This window comes from Haemaphysalis longicornis, unplaced genomic scaffold (genome assembly GCF_048455015.1).
Source record: "Haemaphysalis longicornis isolate Haplotype H1 unplaced genomic scaffold, Haemaphysalis longicornis Haplotype H1 scaffold_9, whole genome shotgun sequence".
In the NCBI taxonomy this organism is placed as follows: Eukaryota; Metazoa; Arthropoda; class Arachnida; order Ixodida; family Ixodidae; genus Haemaphysalis; species Haemaphysalis longicornis.
Window position 1 is genome coordinate 67,453,998 of NW_027526460.1, and position 21,877 is coordinate 67,475,874.

The 21,877-nt window shown below is 45.2% G+C and overlaps 1 protein-coding gene across 1 annotated transcript; it reads right to left on the reverse strand.

The window, feature by feature from the left end:
• Window positions 1–1,689: 1,689 nt before the first annotated feature.
• Window positions 1,690–19,811, reverse strand: LOC144153049 (uncharacterized). The gene is made up of 5 exons (XM_077684686.1): window positions 19,681–19,811; window positions 17,820–17,971; window positions 7,985–8,067; window positions 3,148–3,228; window positions 1,690–1,833 (listed from the first exon to the last, which is right to left on the reverse strand). Exons 1-5 carry the CDS (start codon window positions 19,756–19,758, stop codon window positions 1,691–1,693), a joined length of 537 nt encoding a protein of 178 aa, XP_077540812.1. The 5' UTR covers window positions 19,759–19,811; the 3' UTR covers window position 1,690.
• Between the last annotated feature and the right edge of the window lie 2,066 nt (window positions 19,812–21,877).

The following is a 21,877-nucleotide window of genomic DNA, read 5'->3' on the forward strand; positions in this document are numbered from 1 at the left end:
GCATAGCGAGCTAAATGCCCGTGAAACATACTGCACATTCTTTTTATGACAAAGAACGGTGGAGTAAACGGTTGAAGGTCCGAACGAACACGCAAGCGTGTGCGCCAATGCGTACGAAACTAGGCGCCGGCCGAGCTCGACATCTCGCCGTCGCGCAGACGAATTTTCGGGTTCGAGGCTCTTCGGGGCCAACGAACCGTTACAGCACGCACAGCCGCGACCTTGCTTCGTATCGTAATCCCTTCACAGGAGGTTGGCCGTCATATCGCCAACCAGCAAAGGTAAAAATAGAAACGATGGGAGTAAGGAACAGCAAGAAGCGACGAGATAGTGCCAGTCGTCGCGTAAGTTTCGAATGGTGTTGGCTTGCTGCTGTCGTTACGAGCTCGTTTCCAGCTTACAACCACTGAAGACTTCAGTTTGTTCGAGTACTTTACAATGAAATTTCGTTGCTGCGTTTTGAAATGCCCATGTAGTACGGGCAAATCGTCAAGGGAGTGCGACATCCCCGCCGGTGAGGAGATCTCCTTTCATGTGCTGCCCAACGACGAACCTAGGCGAAGCAAGTGGCTACGTTTTGTGAACTTTGCAAACGGAGGAGAAAGAGAGCTAAAGGAAGTACGAGTGTGCTCGCTTCATTTCCGAGGAAGTGATTACGGCAGGGACCCTTACGTTAGCTCACTCCTGGGACATGCTGGCGCTCGTCGCCGACTTCGTCAAATCGCTCTGACTTTGGGGAAACAAATGCCGTAAACACCGCGCATTGACGCTCGTATCTTTCTGGTCGAAGCAGAGAGCTCGCGCGAACGGCTTTCCATACACGACACCGGCCAACTGGCATAAGTGATACTGCTACTGAAATTGAACTATTATTAACCGTAATCAAAATACGGCACATACGTACCAGTCTATATTCGTCCGTCGCGACGGGGCTGACGAGGCAGCGGTGCCGACGGCTGGGCGTTCGTCTGTTGTGGCTATCGCGGAATGGTCGCTTTCCCCTCTACCGCGTATCCCACAACTCTTGCCGCTCGTGCACTTGGAAGCATTGAGCGTTTTAGTGGTGTGAGGTTGTTAAATGCAAGCCCAAGCTCCTCGGCGAGAGTTTTGTTCTCCGGATCAGGCGATTCCATGACTAGGGCTGCGGGTGCACTAGGTTTTACTAGTATTTTTAAAATGGCCGCCGTCTCGATCGACTCCCGCGTGTGGGTGCTATATGGAGTCGACATACTAAGTATCTGTTTCATGGACCGGCGCTATGACGCCATTGTACAGGTCACGGAATGTTCAATTTTAGCGGGAGATTTAAAATTTTGGCTTAAATTGCCTTATTTCTCAGTGAATAAAGCATCATTTGCTTCCGGGAAAGCGCTTGGGGTACTATGAAACACCTAATCTTTCGAATAAAACAAACTTTTGTTTTCTCTTCATGGCTCCTTTAAGAAAAGTTGATATTTGGGGTAGGTAAACTTTTTTTGTTTACGCAGACCCACAACGTATTTTTATTAATTTTTATTACCTACGCAACGTGCTCCTGTATTGGAGGTTCTGCCTACAAGTTGAGGCTAGAAAACCTGCTTACCGGTTTTGTAAAACACAATTAGGAACATCACAACATTTTGCAAGGCAAACATTTTCGTCGAAGAGTAAAAAATTGTTAAATCACTCCTTTAAACAATTGATTGTTTTATTATTTCTTGGGTGTGTGCTGGCATTCCTTATAGTAAACCTGATACTTGCGTTGCGCGCAAGAACTCTTGTAAAATCTCTTACACATGGGCAGTGGCGAATTTACGGTCTTATTCCACACATGCATTTCACACTCCGGTCTTCCTGTAAATAGAACATGTATAAGACTAAACATATTGCCTTCTGGCAGCGATTAAAGAGAAGTATTGTGAAACATCTGTTTTGCCCTTCACTGTGGAAGTTGATGTTTGTAGGGCAGCGTAAAATAAACCTCGAAATCTACCTTGCGTTGCTGTGAAGCTACTACATAACATTCATCAAAGCAGAAATAGAAGAATCCATCTGGCAATGTCAATTTGATATGGTGGGCTTGAGAAATGACTTTTTACCTCCTCATAAATGACGCTGCGTTTAAAGATCAGGTTGCATCCCTGATAATTAGGTGTTAACAGAACACATCAAGCGGCTAGCCTGTAGCTATAATTTCTATTCGGCACAAAATATTGCTGTTCTGACTTATCCAGTGCACAGCCTAGCGAAAAATACTTTCTCTCTTTTAAAGCGAACCTTTTGACCTGTACCTCCCAAGGGATCAGTCACTACCACTGATGTCAACATAAAACTGCCGCGTTCATATAAAAGAAGTTACCCCCTGCGTTCTCGCTGAAGCCATGTTAAAGCGTCATGCGACTTCTCGCGACGCTGTGAGCTCCGCACGGCACGTTAGCCGCCGTGTGCCCACGGTGCGTTAGCCGCATTGAGCATGCGCTACCAGTTATAAAAATCAAACGAAGCTCACACCAACGCATTGCATCTCACTTCTCCTCCGTCTCTGCCGCTGATCTCGTCGCCTCCGTCGGCGGCGGCAGAAACGGAGAAGTGAGATTTCTAATGCCAGGTTTGAGCTTCGTTTAATAATATAAAAAAAAGAGTTTGCACTCAAGTTCTTCACCAATACAATTCAATCCACCAACGTTCATGAATCATGCTTGAAATAACCTTAGTAAACAATACATTCGAAGTATTAAATGGTGAGGTTAAGTGCATTTCGCTTGTCTCTGGTTTCCCTCTTTTTGAGCCACGTTTGTGAATTCAAGCGAGGTCGCAAGGGTAATCGTTGTGGGTGTCGTTTACAGCTTCGCGTACGGACCGTCTTCAGAGGGTGGATTGACGCCATTTTTTCGGCTTATTAGGATACCTTAGCAAACTATAACAGCAATTTTATTAGTTATAGTAACCGTTATCTACCGCATAAAAGAGGCCAAGGACAATTTACAGCCGCGATTAATTATATACTCTGACAATGGTTTTGGAAACCCTGCTTGGAATAATAAATCAGCTATGCGTTCAAATTCCATTACTAGAATGAAACACGTAGAAATAAAAATGTTGTTTATATATCTCGGTAAATGTAAGTTATGATCTATTCTATACATGAGTTGATAGTATTGTGCTTACCCAAAACCCGGGTTTGGAAAACTGAACAGCGTTCCTCTGCATTCCAATATAAGAGTGTGTATCTCCTTCCTTTGCCCTTTACTGCAGGAAAAAATAATTGAAATGTTAGCTTTACAACGCAAAAGCTACTGTAATTGATCTGCACTCCGAATCCCCGTTGAACCATATAACATATTAAGTACGCGGTAAGGTAGGCGCACAAACAAAGAAACATGCATATGTACCGCAAAAAAAATGTTTATTGACTACGGAAGCAGCAATATTGGGTTATTTTCCGGCCGCACGGAACACGGAGGTATTATGTGGAATATGTTTGCAATACTTGAGTAATCATACGACATGTAGGTAGCATACTACAGTTTGTGGGCGCCATCCGGAAGAAAATAACCAAATATTGCCCTTTTATGCTGTGTAAGCTGTTTTCATGGCTGCACAAATATAATGTCAGAACTAGTTTTCCTCAGAAGTCTGCGTTCTTGACAAGGAACAAATTAGTGAGAGCAGTGACTTCCGTCAGTGCGAGCGTTTTTATATATTAGCGGTAATTCCCGATATCACGCGGTGCCTGAATTCGTCTTCTGGCTGTTTTGAACATAGCCATTATCCTCGTATGTGATCTGTTGTTCTCGGCCTGCATCCTATAACAAATTCTGCCCGGATTTTACCCCTTCAAGGCAGTGAGGGTGCGCCTCGGCCTCTTGGCCTTTCCCTCTTGTGGCACCGCTGAAGCTCAATTCTGGTTGCATACCTCCCGGAGGTCATGCCAGCGACAAAAATTCATCTTTTCCGGCTTCATCTAGCGGAACCCAGACCTTGAATAGGAAGTACGCCGTATTGGAGGGCATCGGATTAATTTTCCCCGCCTGGGTACTTTTCTGTGCGTCAAAATTTCAGCACACGAAGGATGCCAATGGCAGTATATTCTGCGAAGGTTACGTATTGAGCCATCCGACCATGTTTCGGGCCAGCCGGTAACGGGATACTCTAGAATTATCTTGGTTGCGAAGTGATCACGTAGATGAATGACTCGACAGTCGCTTTATAGTCAGCGCCGTCAAAGGGTTGGACGAGAGCACCATGCTGCTGCACATTTTCTACCTCTCAGATGCTGCTCGAACGTGGTTATAAACCCCCAAGACTAAGTCAAAGTGTGAACTGGCTTCACCGCTAAGCTGGTACATGTTTTCGCGTCGGCGCAGAAAACTTCTTCGCTTGGTTGTAACTGGAATAGCCACCCAGTATACCACCCCAATCAACTGCCGTATCACCCCTTACTCTTCGCCCTCACTTCCAGACCGCCGTTGCCGTGTTAGTGAAGTTTTAAACTTCTCTTTTGAAACTTTTCGTCGTTATAATACATTGTAGAATAAGGCCAGGCGACCCTATTCACGAATTTTCATTGTTTCGTGTTCCGACTTCCCAACAAATAGAGAAGTAAACTATGGATCACCATGCACAGTAGTAAAGATATGGTAGTACAACAGTGAATTAGATATGAATAGAATAGACTCGCACCCAACATTCCATATTTCAGAAAAGCACCAATCAGTAAGTTTTTAAATCAAGGACAAAATTATTTTGGATGTCACCGCGGTAAGGAGAAGAGCACAACAGCCGTAAAGATGCAGTGTAAATGCGATCACAAAACCGCCATCCAGAAGCGGCTAGCTTCCCGATCTTTATGCCCAATTTAGGCACAAAATTTTTCGCCAATGCATAGTCTGCCTCCACACGCGCACACAGCAGGGCACTATACCGATGCCCATATATGGGGATAATGAAGGGGCAAAAAACAACCCACACAGCAACTGAAATTACGGCAGAAGAGGCCAAAAATTAGTCTTGTGTTTCTGTAATACCGCAGACAACAACTGCACTAGAAAGCAACACACGCTTCCAGAGCCAATAGCGTGGTCAGGTGACCTTACGGCATGTGCCTGTGCACAAACCTGGCGATAAAGCATCAGAAGCATTTGGTGCTACAAGCTACCGTAGTACTGCACCCGGATGCGTCTTATTAGTCCTCGCACACTGACTATGAGGGCGTGCTGCGGAATGTGGTAAAAGTCGAGCAGCGAAAAGTACATAAAGAAAGGCTGCTGGACCGCAAACTGCAACCGAAGAGCTGCGAGATTGCTCTATCTAGCAACATACATTTGCAATCCCACTTCGCCCGTATGTCAGAATTGCAAAAAACTACGTCGCAGCTTCTGTTGTATTGATTGATTGATTGATTGATTGATTGATTGATTGATTGATTGATTGATTGATTGATTGATTGATTGATTGATTGATTGATTGATTGATTGATTGTGGCGTTTACCGCGCTGGCGCTACACAAGCAATGAGGCAGGCCGTGGTGAAGAACTCCGGCTTAATTTTGACCCCGTGGGGATCTTTAATGTGGGCCGAAATCTCAAACACGCGGGCTTCCTCGTTTTTCGCCACCATTTTAAAACCAACTTCCGCGGCCGGGAATGGAAACCGCGGCATCATGCCTTGAATTTGTTACTCTCTGGCCGGGTTTGCAAGACGCCGCAATAGTTACGTCACGCCAGCGAGCAAAAGGGGTGGAATTGTGAAGCATTGAAAAGAAAAGCTCTTGTGTTTTTGCAATCGCCATTTTCGCGACCCACAGTTTAAACGGAAAGGTGTGCCCAGTTTAGGGATGCACAAGGTAAGAGCGAAGAGGTGGCCCAGCGCTAGCTCCCTTCAATTTCTTCAACTAAGTGAGGTACTCACCGCTGTGCAATTGTGCCAAAAGAGCGAGCTCAATTACTAGGGAAAACTCCTGAAACCCCGAGCGTGGCACAACCAGAAAAACATATCGAAGAGCCAAAATCATTAGCGCCTGCGGGGTTTCACGCCAATACTTATTAGTGGTAAGGGCGCCAGCGTAACCACCACCGCCATCATCAGCGTCATCGCAGTCGTCGTCGTCGTCGTAATCGTCGTCGTCGACGTCATGGTGAACATGTACGTAGGCATCAGCGCAGAGGTTTTATTGACCTGGGAAGGAGAGGTCTACGGCCGCTTAATCATTGGGTCCTCTCTCACACTCTCTCTTCGTCACGCCGACACACGCCAACCCGCATGCATATATGCACACTCGCATATGCGCGAGCGTGTAATAAAACTACGCTCGTAAGAAAACATTTTTCCAACGTGTTGGCTGTGGACCTTCCTGGGAGTTCAATATTCCTGCAATATATTATAAAAATATCAGCTTTAGTGCGACTGGATCACGGCACACTCCGAATGTGTGATTGGTCAGTGCGCTACAGCGGCTCAACTAGTCGTTCGCTACTTCTCTTCCCGCGCAGCTGTGTGCGCCTTTACTGCGTGCTCTACACCAAAAGCTGAGCTATCGGTCGAGAAGCATAGTTTAACCGAATTTACCCACCGCAAACTTTGACGCTACGGTTGAATGAACCTATAGTATCTATGTGGAAAGCTCTTTTTTAGAGACGAGCACCATCAACGATGCAGAGTTAAAAATTATTCATACGTTTCACCTAAATTCTCTGTCTCCCATTTTATCCCAGAAATCTTTGCTGAACATCCCCCCTCCCGTAATGGTACGGTTCCCAATCTCAACCGCACATTATTCCCCCGGGTAGAAACATAACAAACGTCTCGTTGCATGAAGCCAATTTCAAGCCGGTAACTCCTGCGATTGGGCGGTGTGAAAGCGCGCAGACGCTCATTTGTTTAAAGAGATGGGGGTATGGAGAGGGGGATAGGCGAAAGACTAAAAGCGTGTGCAAAACAGAAAATATGCACATCCACTGCCCGTGTGATGCTCAAACTTACGTATCTGCGCTCTGTGCGTTCACTGCACACTCTCTCCACTGTTCGCCTCCGCCGCGGTCACACGGGAGGAATGTGTTTATTGCCTGTACAGCCAGTGGAGCAACTGTAGAGCAGTTGCTGGTACAAAACCGGCTGTCTGCCAGCTGCTTCACCACAACCGGGGTATCGCTCGACAAACTTGGTTGTACCATTGCTAACTGTATGCCTATGGTTCCAAGAATGTACCGTTTCCATCAGCCAAACCCTTTCTCTGGATTGAACGCCGATAACGTTCAAGATGAGTAAAACTTGCTCACACATTTCGCCCAATATAATTGGTATTTGTATAGTCGATTGCTAAAAACCTTGTGCTGGTCACTCAGAATTCCACAGTGGAATCACTCTTTTTCTGCGCCGAAGCGCTTTTGTAATTTCCAAGAAGGAGGAAGGGTAGTAGGAAAGAATTTACGCTGTGAGGATGGAGGAACGAAGGTAAACACAAGAAGCTCCCTGTGAGGGCGCGGCCCCCTTGGAGAAGCTCGGGGAGGGGAGGTGCGCCGCTGGCCATTGTGCATGCAGTGCGGAACACACTTGTCAATAGCAGCGAGTTGAACTTCAACTAGTTGCCTGTGAGCTCTGTAGAAACGAACTTTTCAAAATACTTGAGGACCATAGTGGTTGGCTTAAACTTTCAGAACGCCGCTGTCGTTTTCTTAGAATCCTTTTCGGCAGAAGCAAAAAAAGGGCTGGAAAGCTGACAGCGTTCAAAAGCACTAATAAAGACAAGTGCGTTGCCCTCTGTACATACATCAGATTAAAGATCCCCAGGTGGTCAAAATTAATCAGGAGCCCGATACTACGGCGCGCCTCATCGCCTGAGTTGCGTCGGCGCGTTGAAACCCTACAATCAGTCAAATCAACAACTGCACATACTTACGCTGTGATTAAAACTCTCATCCCCTTACTGGTCCGGCAAGACACATCACGCTACTGCCTATCCCGGTTCGCACAAAATCTTCCTAAAGTAGCTATCTTCTTCACTAACCTGGGTCTTTATACGTAGCCAGGACCGGTCCAAGCTCCCAGCTTTTCGGTTTCCAAAGGGATCCATAAAATTCCTCATGGCGTCTACAAACGATAAAAGAGGGGTGGGTCAGCCAGTTAAAATATTCAAGACGTACGCTGCTACCAAATATCCCAGCAGTAACTGCCGGCTAGGTCCAAGGAATGCAATCACTGATATTTAGCGTTCGGTATAAATGCAAAACAGAAATATGACTGGGCCCAGTAGTGTTCAAAGCAGCAATCAGGTTTCTGTTTTGAAATAAAAAATAACGCATTTGCCACTGAGTGTGCAAAGCTGAAGAAACAGCAGTGCTGAGGGTCGACCCAGCATTCAACACTGATGGCGTATCCCAAAAGAGAGGGAGCAAATATAGCAATTCGATGCACTTTCCTGGTACGGCGAGCGGTAACCCAAGACTGTTACCCCCAATATTACTCTTGTGCTTCTGGGGCCAAGGACGCGGGTTCAATTCCCGGCCGCGACGGCTGCTTTTCTGGTAAAGGCGAAAAGCCAAAACGCCTGTGTGTTCGAGAGTTCGGAGCACGTTAAATATCCCTAGGTAATTAAAATTATTCCGTACCCTCCACTACGGCACGCCTATCGCCTGTGCAGCGTCGGCGTGTTAGACCTGATAATCAGTCAACATTAACGTCCGCCAAGATGTCGTACCCGCCGACCAAGTCCAGCCCGCTTACGTCGCCTCTCTCCGACCCACCCAGTTCTTCTCCGTTTCAAATATACCACCCCGGAATACCTAAGCTCAACCGACCAAAGATGTCACGTGGGCAACGCAACGGCCTCCCGCTCTAAAGGGGGAGCCTTTTAGCCACCGGCGCGCCACGGGTCCACAGCGCCGAATATGACGACGATGACGACGAAGACGGGAGCTCCTCACGTGGTACAAGCCTAAGAACAAGCATGGACGACGCCGTCCGCTCCCTGCGAGGCGCACGCTCAGGAGGGTTTTTTTTTTTTTTTTGCTAAAGCCACTGCGTCGAACCGGGTGATTGCTTTTGGTCTTTTATTACAAACGCCAACAAACCGCGCTCAAGCAAACGGTTATGCTGTTAAAAATTTGAAAAAAAGAATGAATGTACTGTTGTCTTATCAGAATGACGCTGTCGTTTTACCTCCACTGGAGAAAAATGGAGGTCTTTACGTAGAATCTCCTCTGTTTAAAAATGCTTTCCGTTCGTTGTTCCAACACCGGGCTCGGTGAATTTGTTACTCCTTTTTTCAGAATTCAGAAATTAAAACTTTCAGCATGTTTGCAGGAGGCTGTTAATTAAGCAATTCTGGTTTCATAAAGATCTATTATGCAGCACTATGTGGCGCAAGACAAGAGTTTGTTCTGCAAGTACGCGCTCTGTGCCGCAGAATGGCAAAACCTGTCTCTGTAATCCCCAGATTCCCCCCTAACGAATTTAATACACGTCACTTCTTGATATTCCACATTAACCTATCTGGATTTACCCTTACCCCATATTACTACACCACAATTTATGTGAATACTCTTTGATACATATTAATCCGCCTTGCGTTATCGTAGTGCACTTCGAATTTTTCTTACTATTTATTGCAATCAGTAAATATCTGGTCTGAATTATAATTTAGTTTTTTTCGTGTTCCGTTCCGCTTAATAGGTTTATATATTAATTTTGAAATTATCTTTTCTTGTTTCTACACGGGAGGAAGGGTGTCTTTGCCTTGTTGCCTTATATGGGCATATATACCAATCGTGTCGATGCCGGGTCATTCAAGGCAATATTGCAATGAAACATATACAGCTAGAGTCTTAATGAGCAGCGCCCGCATAAGCTTATTACTTCCCGACCTGCTGAACGGATGTTAGCGCATAAGTGACAACTTGTTAGAGCTTTTTCCCATCGTAAGCCTAGTCCCGCAACTTTGAGTCACCTAAAAAGAAACTTTATGTAGGAAGGCTAAAAAAGTTTGTAGAAAAACTCTGGTGATGATCGTAACATTTTAAAAATGAAAAGGAAAAACCATATAAGGACATTAGGTTTATCGTGGCTGTTCAACTTTTGGTTGAACTTTGCGCCAGTTCCAGACAAGATCCGCAACTGGCGACCCCAGCCAGTATTTTCACCACTAACGGCAGGGCCCATTTCTCGCGCGCCAGATGGCTACCTTTTTCGACACGGGTATTTCTCGCTTTCCCGGGGCACTATGTCCCCCTTGCATAAAGCCCTCCTTTGACCCTGCTCGCGCACAGGTGTTTATTTTCTGAATGCGCGATGAACGCCTAGCGCTTGGTGCTTTGATTCGAAGGTGCCCTAAACAGGGTTGCCCTAAACAGCTTTCACCCAACCTTCGCTCCTCAAAGCGCTTTGGATGCAACGAGCTGATGAGCTCGGAGCAAAACAACCTAGAGACACTTGTCGGGGCCATCGCGCAACAAGGTATGCGCAGCCCTTGCCTCCACCCGACGGCTCGTCAGTTTTTTTTTTATTTTTAGCAGCCGGCTGAGTGCTCCGCCTACTACTGGCCGCGTGGCGCTGCTTCTCACTTCGGCTGTGCTAGCGACGTCACGTCAGTTCTACTACAGCAGAAACTAGCGTTTGAACGGCACATAGGGTTGCCCCAAAATATAAACAAGGTCGCTCAAGAAGCGGACCGCTTGCGTTTGTTGCATGCGGCGCTGTCGTGGCGGCGAACAGGTCTCTCCAGGGTTAGGTAGCAAAAAAAAAAATGCCTTACCATCGCCGCAGTTGTTCGGTCAACGCTTTACGATGCCACGTCACCGAAAATACCCAGCCCAATCTTTCACCGCACTATCAGCAGCTTTCACGCATCTGTAAACTGACTTTAAAAAAATCGTCGCCATCCCACCCTGCGAGAGTGAATGTCCAGCAAAACTGTTGTAAACCACTACAAATGGTGACGGAGGACGGTATGAAATGTTTCTCGTCCTCTCGGCTGGCTGGTCGTTTGTGCTCGGCTAGTGTCCCTGTATAAAGGTACAGAGTATCGCCACTCTTTGCTTCTATTGCTCCGTTCCGCCGCCATGATCTCTGGTCAGTTCGCTGTACGTGACATTCGCTTACACTGCGACGTTTCATGGGCGCCGCCATTTTGTTTTTATGCGTTTTATTCCGTCAACTGGGGTATGCTTATCTTATCCTGCGTACTCTGCGGCTGCCCGAATGACGTAATTCTGAATGCGAGCCAAAAATTACGCGTGTAACAGCATTTCAGCAGCAGAACTGTGTCCAAAGACGGAGTTTGGCTGCATCTACGGTGGTGTTAACAAACAACCCGGTCGATGTTCACGGCGAGGCCGTAGATGCTGGAATCTCACAACAATGATGAATGACAAAATGACCGCCATTGCTGACTTGCGTGCCTGAGAGGTGGTACTCTAATACCTCATCTACTGACACTACACTAGGCTTCTCTGGCGGCAAATGCTGGGTTCTGCATAGCCTGACGCGTGAGGTCGACGTCTTGTGTAGAAACGTCTCTATTTAGTTGCAGTAGTGCTGCATAGCCTTCAAAGACAATCTGCAAACATAATTTTTTACCTGAATCACAAGGTGGGTGGGGGACCCATTGTACACAGGCGCATTATCATTAATAATGCTGTTTGTAGGCTTGTTTCGTGGTTTCCCTAAACGAATGCTAAGGTCTGTGCTGCACGACTGATTTGACTGGCACTAGCGCTCGGTGTCTTCGGCGTTGGCACCTTGGCGTTCATGTCCATGGAGGCCGTTTTTACGCAGGGCGATGAAACCACTGGGGATAGAGGTATAGAGATTTGCTGTTATAAAATACCGCATCTGGGAGGCGGCCACGAGTTTTAGCGGCTGCAGGGTGTACAGACTGGTGCGAGGAGCTTGTCCACCTTGCAAACAAATGGTGGCTGTGGTCGCCTGTGTACGTTTCGCCTGCAGAAGACGTTCCGTGCTTTTCAGCGTTATTGGTATCTTGCAAAGGTCACGTATATCAACAGGCTCGGCTAAGCTCGTGGGAAAGGTTGCGACGATCGATATTCGTTGCTACAAAGGTACTCCTTCCCGGAGTGTCGGTCTCATAGACGTCACCCGAGAAGCCGTAACCACTGACGGCTTCGTCGACAGCCGGAAACGCTGAGTGTCTCCAGCAATCGATAGAACCCGCGAATAGCGGCGCCGCGGTCCTCAGCACTAGCTGCGTCGTCGTGAGTACTTCAGAGGCAAAAATCTATGTGAATTTACGGTTAAATGGTAGCAAGATTTCAAATGTAAATGAGTAAAGAAAAGAAAACTGAATTAGAGATAGCGCGCTTGAAATTTCGGCCTCTGTATGGTCCCTTTAAATTGCACTCTCTGTACCAATAATTTTTGCACCTCACGTCTTCAAAAACACGGAAAACCAAGGCTGTGTTCTAAACAATACACTTGAAAAAAAAGTCTGCTCAGTAAAAGTAATGTGTGTTTGTGTGCTAAGGTCGTTTTGATATTTAGGACTGCTTTTGATTCCCCAGGGTAACTATCGCATCGTAGTCTCGCTATAATATCTGCCAATTATTTCTCTTGGGGTAAACAAAAAGACAGCTTCATTTCAAAGCCGAAAGAGCTGTATCCCATATACTTTCTGAGAGCATTTAGTCTATACAGACATTCCTAATGGACTGCCCTGCGGACTGAGGGAGTGTTTACGCTGAAACCTTTCATCAGTGACAAGTACTTATCGAGGCAGAAAGAGCGTAGCTTGCCATTGTTCATTCAGTTCTACGTAAACGATGTCCAATGGTTTCTTCCATTCAGTCTGAAGCTTGCGTAACGCAGGCAAGTGATCATGCAGCCAAATGACTGTACACAAATGCCGTTTGTGGTTTCTTGCTATAGTTTTTCGAATCTGTTCTAGTATGAGTGCAAGTAAACATGGTACATTATTTTTTTAATAGCATTAAATAGGTCTGGTATTGGTTTCTTTTCTCTCGCGATGAGGATGAGTGTTATTTTTTTGCACAGTGCTTCAGGCCTCTCATTGTAGCCGTGATAACAGCCTTTGCTCTCAGCAGCATTGTTTTACTTAGCATTTTCAACAAACACATCCCTTTTGCAAACAGCCACGCAATACAATTTACACCTTCCCTTATTCCTAATGCCTGTGATATATTTTTGGGCGTACATGTCTATGCGTGCCAAGAGTATTTTTATGGTGATGACGCAAAGGAAAATGATAAGTATAAATACTATTAAAAAACTGTTGAAGCAGAGGCTTGTAAATACTTCTGGCGTACGCCTGTTCATGGTATTTTTAAGTGTTCCTCGTGTGCTTGTTCGGTCCTTCCTAGTAAATACTGTTTACGTTTATTCGCGTTTGCTTATTACTACTTCTAATAATATAATTAATAGTCTTTATTTCCGTCAATACAAGTGATGGAGGAGGTGGGAGTAAAAGCAAAAAAAAAAAAGGAATCGCTTGACGAAGCTACCACCACCCTTACAGCTTACTTGAAGGTGTTTTCCGAACACAAGGAGAATGAGTGGCAGCCTACAACCGATAACTTTAAGTGTTCTTGCTCATTTGTTAATACAAATGATAGGTTTCCCTGTTAGCTTTATTGAGGGACGAACAATGCTGAAAAAAGGGCTGCAGTTTCAAAAATTCCATGTACAGTATTGCGTGGATATATAATAACTATCGCGATTGTAGCCAAGAGCCTTGTTTGCGGTGGTTGCAAATGTGTCGAGGTATCTTAATATACGTAACCCAGTGATATAATACGCCACTTTGGGCCGCTGAAAGATTCCCAGGTGGCAAAATATTTCCAAAACCCTTCTCAACACCCCGCCACAACCTGTCTGATATGTGTCTTGAGTGGGTGAATAAGAAATTCAAACTTTTATAACACATTTATATAAACGCCATTATTAAAAGGTTGAGTGCCTGCAATTGAAAGTGAAAAGCAATAAGAAATTGAATTATTGTGGTCTTGCTACGGGGCTTCGCATCTTGTTTTGCTCGTCTAAGCCTTTGCAACCGTGGAAACATTGACACATTTGGGAGAGTGATGGTATGGGCGGGATGTCGTTTGGAAACTTGCTTTGAACATTGCGTTTAATTAGGCAAAACCCCCCAGTTTAGATTGTATAATACATTTAGTCTCCGAACAAACATCAAACCTGAAATGTGCAGTTGAACTATGTTCATGGTATTCTGTGGACATATATACGAATTTGCATCATGTAGTGCTGTCAGGCAGCTAGTTGTATCGTACAGTTCTTGGAGGCTTGTCACGTTCATGTTTCTGGCAAAATAAGCAAGATATCATTGCGATACTGCTCGTCTGGTTACTCTACAAATATTCAAAGTGGAAGAGACCATTTAGTTTTCCGTAACACTAAAAATTGAAAAGTAGAATTACAATTTTAATTAAGACATTTATCGTGAAAACGTACTGAGTTTCTCTCTTTTCGTGAGTTTCAGATTATAATTCTTCTGCAAGTATAACGAGTCATCAGCTGAATCATCACAGGCAATTTGTTGGAAGTTTTAAAGACCTTCAACGAATAAGTAGCTTTAACGATCAGTTCCGCATATCTGTGGCAAGGAAGCCTATTTTTTTGTGAAAATATATATTTCTGCAACTTTTGACATTAAGATTTTTCAACCTTTTCACTCCCACGCTCAAAATAACGGGCCACCCAACACTCACACTTCCTCCCCCGCCCAAGTATAGAGAACCACTGCGGATAGAAAGATAGTACAGAGACACCACTGCGTATAGAGGAGCCACTGAAATCCCCCTAGCGGCATGTTTCGACAGCAGCTGCGGGTCGCTCCGGCTCGCTCCCCACAATCGCGGCTGCTATAGCGGCACGTTTAGGACGGGAATTTACTGTTGGCATGCATTGGAAATACATATTCACATTTAGCAGCCATTCTGTTCGAAAATGTGGTGTATCTACGAGAGTGTAAACGTTTCTGGCACGATCTTAGCATTGTACATTCCGTCTGTATAAGTGCTAGGCGTGTGTCACAGATAAGCGTTGCGAAGGCGGTCTATACATGGATCTCATTGTAAGTCCCTTGCCACGAAATTAGTAACAGTGTCTGCTTAAGCAGCGTTTCCTCATATGATCTTGCCTCGGCTATACACTGCGATCTCAATCGGTTTTGTGCGCTAACATAATCAAGCAGAAGTAACACCTGAGAGCACTCCAGCTATGATCGCTAATATCACGCCTGAGGTATGGATCACTACCCCGAAAAAGCCAGTGTGCTATAAATTTCACGAACTTCCTTCGAAAGAAGTACGATGGATAATACAACATTTTTCTGGGAGGTCATCACAAGACAACAAAATTGCATACTGGGTCGTCTTCTTTTGAGGTGAGCGCCCGAAAACATTATTAATCTGCTAAATATATCATCCGCAAGCATAACGGCGATGGGCTTATAAAATAGGCGGCGTTCGAGAATAACTGCTTATTCGAAATATTGCCATATGACACAAGCAGCCTACCGGCGGCGGTGTCGCAGAGGCGAGGGCGTTGTGCTACTGAGCCCAAGGGCATGGGTTTGTTTCCCGGCCGCACTAGCCACTTTTCTGGTGGAAGCAGAATGCAAAAACGCCTGTATGTTCCAGATTCCGGCACACGTTCAAAATCCCAAAGTAGTCAAAATTAATCCACAGATCTCCCCTATGGCGCGCCTCATAACCTGTGGAGTTTCGGCGCGTTAAACACCATAATCAATCGACATAGGCAGCCTGCAGAGGCAAGCCCATAGTAAAATGACAGGACTTTTTTAAATACTACACTCTTCCAACGACAACTTTTACTGTTTGTGAGCTATTTACCCTGTACATCAATAAATGCGTTCGCCGAATAAAGAGGTCTTCGTAGAAGTAAAAGGACAGACGAAAAATGTGTGATTAATAAAAATTGAATTGTTTGATTTTTTTCTGCATCGGACATAACAATAGTTGAGCGTTCCACTTTCGTGTCCTGCGACATAGCAGTGCATTTCCCATTTAGTGGGGTGTGGTTAGTCCTGCTTGCGTTACGCTTAGACGCATGTCATTAGCCTTTCTGAAGCTGTACTGTTTTGTTTTCATTACCGTACGCGCTATTCTGTTTCCTTCTGACTTACAGACCAATTATTATTCCGTGGTTTCCTTAACTTTTCCTGTTTTTCGCTACAGTGCGTGAGTGTGCACCATTTTAACGACACAAAGCTTTGTACTACGCCTAACAATTTGGCGTGGCTTACATTCCCATGAAAGGTGCAATTTATTGCCAGGTATTGGGTAATCACATCACCGAAACATATTTTTCTACGACGCATAAATGAACAAAACGAAGCCGCATTCGTTGTATCGCTGCAGAATGAAACGAACCTTTCACTCTGCTCTAACAAAATGGGGTGACAATAGAACCCACTTGTGCTTGACGTCTTCGGAGATTACAGTAGTGATATACTGCTGCCCTAGCTGACTCCCGTATGACCGTTCAGGAAGCGCGCAGAACAGCGTCCCCGGGCACCATTGTTGGCGTTCGAGCATTCTACCATGCTGCAGCTGTTTCGTAAGCCCATAAGCTCGCTTTTTGTTTGCAGAAGTGACAATAACAACTTTTTAGAGCGCGGAAAACCACAAGAAAACGAAGGGAACACAACACTGCATGCTGCACAAACGATCACAATTCAAAGGTATCTTATAGCGTGTACGTGGGCAGTCGGGAATTTGTGTGAATACTTCAGTGAGCATAGAGCATTTTGTTATTGCTTAAAAGTGCTGCCTACAGCCACTTCTCACTGCATTGCTAGAAATGCAAATGCACCCCTTCTTCAATGGCAGGAAGATATTGCATGATCGTAGGAATAAAATAACAAAGAAATAGTGGAGGCTTCTCACATTACAATCTTCGGAATCTTCGGAGGACTGCAAAGGACACCCATTTTTTATGCCTGTCACATCAGGAAGTTAGTTTGCTGAAGTGCGCAAAATGCACTGCAGTTGCTTTATTAATGCGTGCAGTCACTGCGCATAACCAGATGTGTGTGTACATCAGTGTTAATTTTTCCTATAAAAATTTATTTCTCAGCGGTTCTGTCGTCCTTCGTTTCTTGTACTCGTTGTGATAGCGCTGTTTTAAGTGCAAAACCATTCCTACCAGCGCGGCTTTCTTTACTGCTGCAGTTTTCTGAGCAGCAGGGCCGCGTTTGCTGTGCCAACAGAGAAAGAGGTCTCGCTAGCATCGAATGGGGTCTCGCTACCTGCATGTTAGCTTCAAGATGCTGCATTGAGTGGCGCGTTGTTTTAAAAAATTACAAAGTAAAACGTTTTGCAAGCATCTGGACATGTTAATTTTAAGCGTTGCAGTGTTTCCATTCCGTCCAATATTTTTTTTTGGAAATGGTAATTCTGAGTAATGTGGTTTCTTGTCGTACACCGCATCGTAGCGCAGTACGAGCGTCAAGTTTCTACTGAAGAAAACTTAAAAATACTTGGTGGGGGTGAGGGCCATCAACAAAAAACTAAGAAGGACACTAGTTATTCAAAAAAACGTTATTTGCTTCTATGACAAACTCACAATATACCTTAATCTTCCGGCAAACACAATCGCTTTGAGAAGGTTTTCACGTTCGTTAGAATTCTCTCTTAATAGCAGGCTTCTGCAACAGAGCCGCTCTAAGAGGCTAAAAATCGTCTAGTTCTAAACTGAAAACAGGAGGAGTTTAACTCAAATCAAACAGTATATACTCCATCCTTTCTTCGAGGATACCAAACGCTTCAGAAATTTCTAGGGGTTTATAAACAAATTTCGACACGAGTTAGGCTCCCTACAAGTATACTGACTCATTGTCCCCAATCCGGTACCAGCGCACGAAGTTGTACTCTTTCATCGTCAAATATGTTTCGATGAACTTGATGCATTTTACTAGTTTCTGGTGGATTTGCGGGGGGTAGCTCTGCTGCAGAATCCATATCGGCGTCCGGGTATGTAAAGACTGTAAAACATAAAAAATTCAGAGTCAGTGGTTAAAGATATTGTTTCAAACAAGCTACTTGTAGTTCATTTATTAGGAGCCCAGGATTTTTTAAAACAGGAAAATGTTTTAAACGTGTAATGCACTGTTGAAAATATTCTCCTGCTACACTAATACTTGTGCCAAACGTACATGAAAACTGCCGTTATGTGTTTAAGGGATCAAAATACCGAATGGCATTATTAGGGCGGGCTGCGCTACATGAAAAAATGCGCCGGCAAAAATGTGTTACGCATGGTGGTGATAATGACCAAGCAGAGATATTTACTCGTCATAAGTTTGTCATAAATCGCACGTGTAGCGCAAGGAAACAATTTCGAAATATGATTACTCTCACACGTAACCATTTTTCGCGTATGGGGGTTGATGCGACTGCCCAGACCGCCTAACTTATGTGGGGCCGAGAACACCTTTTCCATAAGTGGCAGTGCTCATCTACCGAGTCGTAGCAGGCAATGCAAGGCCATGGCTTCTCGGCCTCCTTTCCATTAAGCGGCCAGGGCGGGGCACTCGTTCTTTTGGCAGCGCTAGCATATTAGGCCAGGGAAATACTAAAACCACAAATTTTGGAGGCTTTCCATATAAAAATAGGGGGACACAATTGCGTCAGTGACACGTCAATGCTCCTGTCGAGAAAGAGACGAGCTTTGTAAACACTGTGGTTGCTTGTTAAAACTTTGTTCATGTGACGCATGGCTATTCACGCATACGCAATGCTGTCGCCGGAAGGTATTTCTAAGCGTTTAAATGCCTTGTTCGTTCAGTTGTTAGTGCCAGCTTGTCCCGTCGTTTTCCTCTGTACTGTGTTTACCGCTGGTTTCTCATCCAATCAAACATATACCAACCAGCCCAGTCCAACGCCTTGTGAATGATTACACTTTCCGAAAAAGACAAGGACTGCAGCATGTCTCTTCTCAAAGCCGTGCACATGCTTGTGCGCGCGTGGAGCTTTGTTACAAGGAGACAATCGGGAATTGTGTCCGTCGCTGCGCCTTCGGTAACCTTAAGACGCACCCCGGTGAATTTGTTGAGGAGGTACCCGTTGATGTGCCCGTGGTGCTCGGGGTACCGATTTCGGTGACTACGTGAACGTAAACAATATGCCGCTGTTAACGGGGCCATTGCAGAGGATTAAATTATCGCCCAAGTTCTGGATGAAGACGAACCTGCCATGGACGATAACGACGCGAGTGAAGAAGCTGAATCGAGGTGTAAGACCTTCATTGTAAAACGTAATACAAGGTACCAGGACACGGTTACGCCCGGCTCTTCTTCAACTTCGAAGATGGGGATGTTCTGGCACATTAAAGGTCTCGAAAATTGAGCGATGCCTTTATAGAAAAATAGGAGGAAACCATAGAAGAGTGCCTTTCTAAGTGAAATAGCACCTGAAGGTGCTCGAAATTTTCTTTTTCTTCAAATGCTGTTGTTAAATCACTTTCGTTAGTTCATATTTTGTTCGATTCGAACTCGTTACATGAACCCGTTAAATTAGAATTAACAAGCTGTTACTGTATTTGCGCCTGAAAATTTTTCTCCTTATCTGTATTTGGTTCTTCGTAGGTGCAAGCCGAGTGTAACTTTTATAATATCCCAAGAGTGCATACTTCTTACTTATTCACACAGTGTTGGCTGCTTGCTTCTTGAAAAAATGTTGATAAAAAACTCACCTCATACAAATCTTGTAATGTTGGCCTACGCTGGCCGATTGACAAAGCAAGAAGAGACAGGAGCAAAGCACACCGCATATTTGAAATTTCCCTTAGTGTAAGTGCCGACTTTCTGCAGTTTTTGAAAAACCAGCCCGTACGTAAAACAAATGGTATATTGTATGGGCTGCTTCTTTTTAATTTTGAAGGCTATTTCAGAAAGCATTGTTTTCTAAAATATGTCGTGCCCACAGGCTCGTTTGCAAATGCACGGTACTGTCAACTGCTCAAATGCACGCCTTTGACCTTCCAGCTATAACAAGCGTTAACCCAGAAGGGTATTGTACTGTTCCTACAAAATAGTAATGTGTAGCTTGCTAAAATTTGCTGTTGCAACATGCGATAAGTGTTTTTTCCCAGAGGACCCCCTTTTTGCAGTTATATATAGGTAGACAAACAATAGCAATAAATTGCGAAAAAGTCTTATCTATGAAAGTATTTTGTTGAAAAAATAATAGAATTTGCTTGACGCATACTAACGTCAAACGTGGCAAGAGCCGCGTATAACATTTGCGGTGCGTTTTCCTTCCGTCATTTAGTGGTACAAAAACATTGTTTTTCGAAATATTATTCCTTTAAAAAGACTAAGTCGACAGCTAATTCTTTGGTACCTTTCGTGGAGAATCACAGTTTTCGTAACCTGTTTACCAAAAAAAAAACGCTTCATTAACACATTTTTGAAAATAAATTTGTCTGTACCCCAAACACCATGCGTCTCTCAATTCTTGGAGATATGTGTTTTGGTCAGCGCCACATCGAGTCAGCAGTCACAGTTTTATCACAAACAGTCTAAAATGCCACCTCTTACACCCTTTCCTGCAGCCCGAAAGCTTGCCATGACAAAACATCCATCTATTTCTTGTCTAGAATAAAATATAATTGCTGGATATAGAATGGCATATCAATTGGAAGTTCGCTATGTGGGTGAGTCAGCAGGATGAGTTAACGTTTGTTTTAAAACTGGGATCAATTAGGTGGCCGCCTTATGCAAGGTAGTCGTGTGATTTTGCTGTCGTGTGGTCTAGAGGTGGCTTTTAACTTGTCTCGCGGAATAACGGCACCCATGGCAATATGTGCGCATAGATATGTATATATTCTAATTCATTTAAATCTTTCAAATTCAGCTTCCCGCTTTTTTAGCAATGCAATCTTAATTTTTTCTTTGGTGGACAGGCTTAGTGCACCTCGGCAAGATATACTTAAAAAAATAAATCCACCCTGAAAGCTGACGGAAGTGCAGAGGGAGTGATTCCCCATAATGGGCTGCAGCGCCGTTATCCGCTCGCTACTACCACCCAAATCAATTCAAATTTCCCTCCGCCGTAGTGCTCACTCGCCCCCTGCCTGAAACAGCGTCAGCGGGAGTTCTGTTCTTTTTGTGCTAAATTTTACTCCCGCACGTGCCCGCACTGCAGGAAGTCCGTAAAGACATCACGGTATACCCCCTCAACCACAATGTGCACCCCGTGCACCACGTCGACAGGAGGGAAGCCAGAGCAAAAGCCATATACAAGATCTAGGGCAATCAACCAACAACGGCGTATGCGGACGCGGCGTTTTATCCGGTTAGGTCCGCAACGGTTTCCACCGTAGTAGTCGTCGAAAACAAGCACCGTTGCAGCTTCTTGCTTGCCGGCCACAATACTACACAAGCAAAGGAAGTGGCAATCGCCCTCGCCGTCGTACAAACAAATGCAGCGGTCATTGTCACTGACTCTGAGCAGGCTTTTCGGAATTTCGCAAGGGGACGCCGGCACACAACAACGCTACGCATCATCCAGCAGCAGCCCCGAAGAGGCTAATCAGGATTGTATGGGCTCCGGCACATCACGGTATCCCTGGAAACGAGGCAGTGGACGCCATCGTTCGAGAATTGACCCGCCGAGCGGGTGGCGAGAGCAGCGTTGCCGAACACGAGCGCATGCAGCCCTTGACCTCGAACGCAGATATCACGCAGCACTACAGGCTATCGCATCAGAACTCGCTGCCCCCCCCCCCTCTCAAACCTCTACCCCGAGAGCACGAACGTCATTTGCGTGCTCTCGAGACGAATACATTTCCCCATCCTATCCGGCTTCACCTTTCAAATGCCAGAACTCTTCGCTTTGCCGATTTTGCGGAAAACTCGTAACGCTACGCTATAGGGTCGGAGGGTGTG

Excerpts from the sequence above, each read along its gene's own strand:
- LOC144153049 (XM_077684686.1), bottom strand. The coding sequence starts at position 19,758 with ATGCGGTGTGCTTTGCTCCTGTCTCTTCTTGCTTTGTCAATCGGCCAG. Across the intron at positions 17,972-19,680 it reads CATTACAAGATTTGTATGAG|TCTTTACATACCCGGACGCC; the intron begins GTGAGTTTTTTA and ends TATGTTTTACAG. Across the intron at positions 8,068-17,819 it reads TACCGGATTGGGGACAATGA|ACGCCATGAGGAATTTTATG; the intron begins GTCAGTATACTT and ends TATCGTTTGTAG.